Source organism: Hypanus sabinus, chromosome 23 (genome assembly GCF_030144855.1).
Source record: "Hypanus sabinus isolate sHypSab1 chromosome 23, sHypSab1.hap1, whole genome shotgun sequence".
Lineage (NCBI taxonomy): Eukaryota > Metazoa > Chordata > Chondrichthyes > Myliobatiformes > Dasyatidae > Hypanus > Hypanus sabinus.
In genome coordinates this window covers 58,560,883-58,569,740 of record NC_082728.1, presented here as the reverse complement: position 1 = coordinate 58,569,740, position 8,858 = coordinate 58,560,883, and the positions used below count along the sequence as shown (strand labels likewise).

The 8,858-nt window shown below is 40.8% G+C and overlaps 1 protein-coding gene across 1 annotated transcript in view; it reads right to left on the bottom strand.

Moving 5' to 3' along the window:
• Positions 1-2,530: 2,530 nt before the first annotated feature.
• The window catches only part of LOC132380273 (unconventional myosin-XV-like), a 909,717-nt gene continuing 903,389 nt past the window's right edge, over positions 2,531-8,858 (bottom strand). The window contains exons 70-71 of the mRNA XM_059949029.1: positions 6,310-6,450; positions 2,531-5,064 (exon numbers count right to left, since the gene is read on the bottom strand). Of these exons, the coding sequence (XP_059805012.1) occupies positions 4,999-5,064; positions 6,310-6,450 (207 nt within the window). The 3' untranslated portion in view covers positions 2,531-4,998. The remainder of the gene's footprint in view (positions 5,065-6,309; positions 6,451-8,858) is intronic.

Here is an 8,858-nt window from a genome sequence, read left to right as displayed (position 1 = left end):
CATTCACACCTCGGTTCTCCATTCATAATTTTTCTGCCGATTACTTCCCATAATTATTAAACAAATACAATGTTGGCGTCCCCTTGTTTGGGTCAGGGAAGTTCTCCCCTTCTCCCATTATTACCTGTTTCTAGTCTCTCTTCCTCATCCTACTTACGATTTTCTTTTTCTTTTGTTCACAGCTTCCTGGAGTGATTAAACTTATGAGCTTAGTTTCCACAAATCCCACCCAAACTTACTCTTCTTATTGGTACTGGCACATCCCTGACACTCCACCATATGGATTTGCTGCATTCCTGACGCCATAGGTGTCCCTAACCCAGTCAAATCTAATCATTGATATCCATACATTTAATAATCATCGGTACCAATATATTTAATCTAATCATAATACCCATATATTTCTGATCACCGTGGTGAGAGCATCAGAATCACAGTCACTAGTCCACTCAATAGACAGTAGCTCAGTGTACAGATTTGGGGTGGGGCAGAACCTGGTATTTGCTACTCACCTGGAAAGGGCACACAGAGCAAAAAGCAAACTTATCATTCCTCCACTGGAATTATATCAGGAGATAACTGGGGGAATGGGGATGAGGGACGTGCTATGAGAGCTGCATAAAACCAATCATCCAAATCATCTTCTTCCAAGTTTTAGGGAAATGCATGATCAGCAGAAGGGTGAGGAACTGTAGATGACTGGCAATGAGCAAACTTTCTCATGTAGCCAGTGGTCAGGGTCTGGGATGCACTGCAGTGAAAATGTTGGTGGCAAATTCATTTGTGACGTTCAAAGGAGAGCAAGTATCTGAGAAGCAACGGTTTTTGGGCAGTGGGGAGTGTGACCAACTAGAATGCTTTTACGTAAACCCAGTATGGCACTAATAGACTAACATGGACACTTTCTGTAATGTGCATGTAAATGAGACTCTGGTTCACAGCACTAGAATAATATTGTCATCTTTTGATGCTTTTTGATGCTGTATATGTATCAGAATTAAACAAAGATCACTTATAATTACTTTTCTAGAAAATGGATATTCAAATAAAACAATGCCTCCGAAAAGAAGAATGACTGTGGTGATTCAAGGATAACAAGCTCTTCAAATACCCCTAAAGTGGCAATGTTACTTGCCCTGGCATTTGAAAACTGTATTGTAAAATTATTTTCTACCATTTTTAAGAGGGTTTGAGGTCAGGGAGGGGTGAAAACAGGAGAATTTGGGGGTAGATGGGAAGCATAACAGCAAGGCCTGGAATAAATATTATATCTTTATAAATTTCTGTATCTCCATGTATGACAACAAAACCAGTCCATCTGTGTCGCCACCCACAGCTCCAAACTATTGATTTAATTTGCTGACAATACTACACTGATCAGCCTAATCTCAAATAATAATGAGGCAGCAGACAGAGAAGTCCCAGGGCTGAAATAGTTGCCGCAGGTTTAAGGTGCTGGGGAGTAGGTACAGAGGAGATGGCAGGGGTAAGATTTTTACTCAGAGTGTGGTGAGTGCGTGGAGTGGGCTGCTGGCAACATATAGGGTATTTTAAGAGACTCCTGGAGCTTACATGGAGCTTAGAAAAATAGAAGGCTTACTAGGGTAACCCTAGTAATTTCTAAGGTAGGGACATGTTCAGCACAGCTATGTGGGCTGAAGGGCCTGTATTTTGCTGTAGGTTTTCTATGTTTGTATGTTAAGTCATCACCCTGACATAGTGGTGTCAGGAAAACAACCTTTCCCTTAATGATGCAAAAACAAAGGAGCTGGTTGTTGATTACAGGAGGAATGGAGACGGGCTAACCCCTATTGACCTCAATGGATCTGAGGTTGAAAAGGTGAACAGCCAAGTTCCTCAGCATCTACATCACGTGGTCTGTACACACCAGCTGTGTGGTGAAAATGGCACAACAGCGCCTCTTTCACCTCAGACGCTTGAGGAAGTTTGGTACGGGCCCCCGAATCCCAAGGACTTTCTACAGGGGCACATTTGAGAGCATCCTGACTGGCTGCATCACTGCCTGGTATGGGAACTGTACCTCCCTTAATCACAGGATTCTGCAGAGAGTGGTGCAGACAGCCTAACACATCTGTAACTAACACTATTCAGGACATTTACAAATACTGGTGTGTAAAAAGGACCCAAAGGATCATCAGGGACCTGAGTCACCCCCAATAATAATCTATGCTACCATCTGGGAAACGGCACTGCAGCATAAAAGCCAGGACCAACAGGCTCCAGGACAGCTTCTTCCACCAGGCCATCAGACTGATTAATTCATGCTGATACAATTGTATTTCTATGTTATATTGACTATCCTGCTGTACATACTATTTATTATAAGTTACTATAAGTTGCACATTTAGATGGAGACGTGACGTAAAGATTCTTACTCCTCATAGATATTAAGTCTGTAAGAAATAAGGTCAATTCAAGTCTATCTGTTTGATGATAAATTGTGTGAAGCCTTTAACAGAATTGTGCACATTTGTAGATGAATGCTTGCATGAATAATACAAACAGAAACATGATCTTAAATAGAATTTAATTTTTCTAGGTATAAAACAGTAACCTGTCTAAACTGCGTTATTTGATCATTAGGAACAAAGCTACAAAGCAAAGGAAAGTGAAAATTCCAACTGTTTCATTTCCGGTATATGGAAACTTACATTTCAGGATTGTCTTTTTGTCTAGGTCACGACCGAAGAAAAGCTGTGGTGTTTGATGAAGAGGTGGTGGGATAGGAAGCTTGTTCCCTAGCTTTTACACTGAGCATCAAACTTCGGTTGAGATGAAATATTCTGTAATATTACCCTTAACATAAAATATTCTGGCATTTTCTCATTCCTTTCCAGTCCTGATGAAGGGTCTCGGTCAGAAACGTTGACTGTTTATTCATTTCCATAGCTGCTGGTTCCTGTGTGTGCTCTTCTGGATTTCCAACGTTTGCAGAATCCCTCGTGTTTATGATAATCTTTTTTTTGTATCCTGGCTAAGGCTTTCAATTATGATTATACTGTTGGAGGTTATTTCAAATACCTTTGAATGCCCTATAGTTGAAGTTATTTACAGGTCTCATCTAGCATTATGTAACATTTCCTTTCTAGATGGAACTTTAATGGATTTCATAAAATGATTAACAGATCAGATTCTGGAAATGGCCTAACATAATAATTTAAATTGAACTTTTCCTGACACCCATTGGACCTGGGTACCACCACACTGCATAATTCATCACTTTAATCTTAATCTTGCCAGGTGTTCTGAAAATTAGCATTTGGAGATTAAAGGCTAAATATTTCTGCTAATCAGACCGAAAAGCAGCAAAAGTTCCATGAGCATGCTTGGTTTTATCTCTGCTGTACAGTGTACTGCTAGGGTGGTTTTAAAGTGCCAGTGCCAACAGATTATCCAGAACACTACAATGATATACTGCATTTTCACTTTATTCTGAAGCAGCACCTTGTGGTATCAATGTCAGAATATTAACTTAGATGATTTTGGAAATATAAACTTGAAAAACATTAAAAAATGAACAAAAAATAAAAAGAGAATAAAAAGAGGTCTATTTAAAAAGATAAATAGCTGTTTCATTCGCAGCTTTGAGATGTATATTTACATGTTTGTTGTTTTAGTTTATTTCATGTTGTCTCCAGTTTCCAACAAACCTTTTCATTAAAATAAGCTGCTCTCTCAACAAACACAAGAAAACCTTCATTCACACAGAGGAATTTAGGTGTCAGAACCTGGCTGTGAAGTGATCACTAGGCTGTTGGATGGGAAGCTGTACTGTGGGCTTTCGCACTGGGATCATGTGTACATGGGAAGGCCAATCACTTGACTTCCTCCTTATGCCAGTCATGGACCAGTGATGGAGAACTTGCCACAGTGTTTGCAGACTCAACGCTAAATGGTGCAGTTTACAGCTAAAATTAGTCACCAGGTGAAGATGGGAGTTCCCTCGGATGATTTGGTCTGAATCTGTGACCATATTGAATGTTGGTGATTCTGGGCAGACCTCTAGGCAAGGCAAAAAGTGGCCACTTCAAATTTATTATATTTTACTAAATAGCTGGAAGTTTAATTATATCTGGTGTCTGCAGCTGAGTGCAGATTGAACAACCCTTATCTGAAATGATTGGGGCCAGAAGTATTTCCAATTTTGGTGTATTTACATATGAGACAACTCGGAGCGAGCAGCTGAGTCTAAACGTGAATTCCTTTTATGTCACGTGTCCAGCCTTACCCACTGTATCCCTGGAGGTAGTTTTGTTTTTTAACAGCAATCACTACCTCAGTCACTCAGGTTTGGTATAACTATCATTCCTGATTCGGAATTCATGTGCTACCATTATGTAATCTTTGTCTTGCATCACACATATGTATTGATGCAGCCGTTCAGTGTGTTAGATTTTCATCAGTGACGATCTTGGCAAACTTGTTAAAGAATTTCTCTGCTGTTTGGTGATCAGTAGACACTTTAACAACCCAAATCTTTAAAAATGCAGTGCTGTGTCTATTCTTAAATTTATACAACCAGACTGCTGAATATTCACAGATACTAGTTCATCATGATTGATCTTTGCTTGTTTCATGATCAGCCTACTGTTAGACAGTATATGTTCACTCTGATGCTGACTCAAAAACTCTTTCAAAACACGATCAACATCTTCATTTTTCACTTTATGTAGTGTTTCTAATTAACTTCTGTTCATTGCATATGTGAGGGCACATCTCCGAACTGTCTGTGGTGGGTAGAGATCTGTGAGTCACCTGGGGACCTTCCCAGCACCTTGTGGAATATTCATTTTGTGATGTCGTGTCAGCACTCAAAACTAGTTCAGATTTTGGAAATTTCTGGGTTTTGGGATTTCAGATAAGGGGTGATCATTCTGTATTAATTTGGATCGCATTGTGTTTCAGTTTGATAAACTTTGATTAACCTAGCAGTAACACTGGAACTCTAACCCATCTTTGTATGTGATCTTGTGTAGGTCATGTGTAGGTGGTCTGCAGTATGTCGTCCAGGATCATTCTAATCATGTGGCAGATCTTCTTTGCCTGGGTAAAGAAATAAAGACAGAATATTAGTTTCCACCATATCCATCCCTGAAACACTCCTGGCTGTAGAGTGGTTCCGGAGCTTTCCAGCAGACAACCCGATGGACACTTTTTATATGGGAGCCTGAAGCATTGAACATGATACTGTTTTTGTAATGAAATGCTGCATTGTGTTAGAGTCTCCCCTTTCATCTCTGCATTTTGAATTATAATGTAACTGCAGCCTGCTATTTTGTAAGGTGAATTTTGCATTTGCTCAATTAGTTCTCAGTTATTAAGACCTCACATCACAAATTGGCATTAATTATCAGTAGGGGAATATGGGGAACAGTGTTAAGGTATAACATGAGCGTGAATTATCAAATCACTGAACAGCCGTGAGGTGCTGTGTAACCTACCCCTAGTCACAGAATTATACAACATGGCAATATTGTATGAAGCTGGGAGTAACAGGTGTAAGTGACAAAGATGGAATCTGTTGCGAGAGGACAGTGGACCTTGGAACGAAGGGCAGGAGGAGAACTGGAAGATGGAACATGTTAGGAGAGTGGTTAACAGAAATTGGTATTCATGCCATCAGTTTCAAGGCTACCAAGAAGAATAGGAGGTGCTGTCCCGCTAATCTGTATTTAGCTTCACCTTGGCAGTAGGCAAGGCCATGGACAGACGCGTTGGTGTGAGAACCAGAGGTGAAATCAATATATCTGGCCACCAGGACAGCCTGGCTGTAGATGGAGTGAACCTCCAATCCGGGTTGGGTTTGCCAATGTAGATGTCAGATTCCCAAGTGAAGGATTGCCTCACCTGAGAGAACTGTTCAGAGTAATGGTGAAGGAGGATGTGTAGGTTTGGGTGCAGCACTCAACGTAGTCCATGACATTGGCAAGGAGGGACATCTACGCAAGTGTACATGGAGAGAGTAATCCTTACAGAAAGCAGAGAGGGGAGAGGGTTGGAGATAGGCCTGGTGGTGGGACTCCTTTGGGGGTGCAGGGAATTATGTACAGGCAGGATGGCTGAGGACAAAAGTCCAGATCTGATCTGTGTGAGGCAATGGGTAATTCAAGCAGTAAGTGTAAGCAGAGGGCCCCAGTCGGCCAAATCACATGCAGCTTCACAGTTAGCTCACATCTCCTTGGTCTGCTTTGGATACAAATCTCCAAGTAGAAGTAATTAGCCATGAAGCCACCATTTTCCATAAATGATGGAACTTCATTTGTGATTTTAATCTGTGGCTTACAGTACCTCTTTCACTTCAAAAGCGATCATATGTGGTTTGACTGCAGGGCCATAGTTTATTTCCATCAATGGAAAGCTTGATTCATCCGCTGGCCGTTTCATTCGCATCATCTGAATCTCCCTCACAGAAATACTCAGGTGTTCTTCCTGCACAAGATCATACAGATCAGGCTGATCAAATGTTTATTGTGGGATACATTCACATAAACAAACATATTAATGTAGCGTGTATTTCCTTTGGAATCTTTACCTACACAGTAGTTAGTGTTTAAGTTGTGGTTTCAAGATCCATTTTGCTGACATGAGATCTACACTCAAGGCTGATGCCAGTACTGTACTGGAATGTCTTTCCAATGGGATGTTGAATTGGGAATCATCTACTGTCTTCAACATTATTTTGAAGGAGGCCAAGAGGTTATACTCATCGATTAGGTATGACACTGAAGATTGAACGTGTGGTTATTATTATTTATGAAGTTGAAGTGTGTTTGTGTGTGATAACTTGTCAGATTGCCTTCATTGTCTGAATGACTACACTTCAGAAAGAATTGCCTGTAATCATTTTGGAGTATTCTGAAGTCATGAGAGAAGATAGATCTTTCTCATTACAGGGTGGGGAAGATTTACCTTTACCTTTTCATGAAGATACTGTAGATTATATTAATTTGTGCACTGATAGCATGGGATAGAGGTAGAAGTTTTGTGCGTGTAAAGGCCTCCCTAGAAGAGCTCTGATATTCCCTTCTGAAACATCTGTAACCTCATTGTGTGCTACCCTTGAGCAGTAGCCCACCTTCCACAACGTTGTCTTATTGCATGATATCTAACAGTCGCTGCTCATCTTTGCTACCTTCGACAAGTATCTCAGACAGAGTCGATAAGTGACAAAGACATAATCTCCTAACTACTTTGGTTCCTCTAATGAAAACCATTGCTTTCACATACAGTGTATTGTAAAAGTATTCAGCCCCCAGCCCTTTGTTCACATACTGTAAATGAGTATTACAACCAGGGATTTTGAAAATTTAACTCAGAATTTTACTTTGTGAATCACATGCACCTTTTTCACAAACACGGAAAATTGTAAAGCATGAAAAACTAAAAATTCAAAACCTGAAATGTCAGCACTTCAAAAATGTTCATCCCCTTAAAAATGTTCATCCCCTTTACCCTGTAGTTAGTTGAACCACCTCTCTAACCTATTACAGCTTGTAGTCTTTTTGGATAAGCCTCATTTAGCTTTGCACAACATATTGAAGCAAAATTAGCCCATTCCTCCTTGCAACATTGCTCATGGGGAAGTGGTGATGGACAGCAATCTTGAGGTGTTGTAGAGGTTTTGATTAGGCTAAGATCTGGAATTTGACTGGGCCAGTCAAGGACATCAATTTTCTTCATTTAAAGCCACTCCATGAGTGCTCTGGCAGTGTGCTTTGGGTCATTGTCCTGTTAAAAGACAAACTTCCTCTCCAGTTTAAACTTACTGGTAGAAGTTAACAGAAAGCTCCAAGCATTCTGGAAAACTTGCCACAGTTCTGTAGTTCTTGGTTGTCTTGCTTGCTCCTGTTTCTCCAGGCCTCATTGATGCTGAGATCAGGGCACCGTGGAGTCCATACCATCTGTTGCAGAACTCCTTGCTCTTCTTTTTGCTGAAGGTAGTTCTTTATGACCTTGGCCGTGTATTAGGGGTCATTGTCCTGCTGCAGAATGAAGTTGGGACTGATCAGACCCCTCCCTGATGGTTTTCCATGCTGGATGAGAATCTGCTTATACTGAGAATTCCCTTAATTCTGCCCAGATCACTAACTCCATGTGCACTCAAACCTGCATCACCGTGCTTCACTGTTGGCTGCAGACACGCACCTATGTTCTGCTCTGCAGCTCTTCAATGGACAAACTGCCTCTTATTCGAGTCAACAATTTCACATTTTGACTGGTCAGTTCAGAACACTTGCTGCCATTATTCAGCACCCAGTATTTGTGTTTTTGTGCATGGGTGACTCTCTTGGCTTTGTTTCCACTTTGGTAGGAAAGCTTTTTGGTAGGAACTCGTCCATAGAGATTACCTCTAACAAAACCCCTCCGGTCTGCAGAGGGGCGTAGTTGGGTCCCGGTGGTTTCTGTGAGTTCAGAGCTGTTAGCAGTGCTGGACTTCTGATTTAGGAAGGACATTAGTTTAATGTATCTCTCATCTGCTGCACTCGGTTTCCGTGGTTCTCAACCTTGCCTGTTTCTTTGTGCTTCTTCCGAAGAACTTGGGCAGCATATCTTGAAACTTATGTCTGCTGTGAAATTTCTGCTTAAGAGAGAGCTTGCTGATGCTGGATGTTCACCTTGTCTTGTTGCTATGCTCACTCTTGCCATGGTACTAATGATTTGAAGGTTAAACTGTCACATTTGCCACACCCTCGCCTTTTAATCTGGTTCTCCTTTGCCCGTTTTTGTTTCAGTTAACCAGTTTAGTTCATTCAACTTATGATGTAATTGGTCATTAACTCCTGTTTGTTACCTTTGTTTAAGTAATCAAGATATTTTTGAGAAGTGGTCTGTTACTT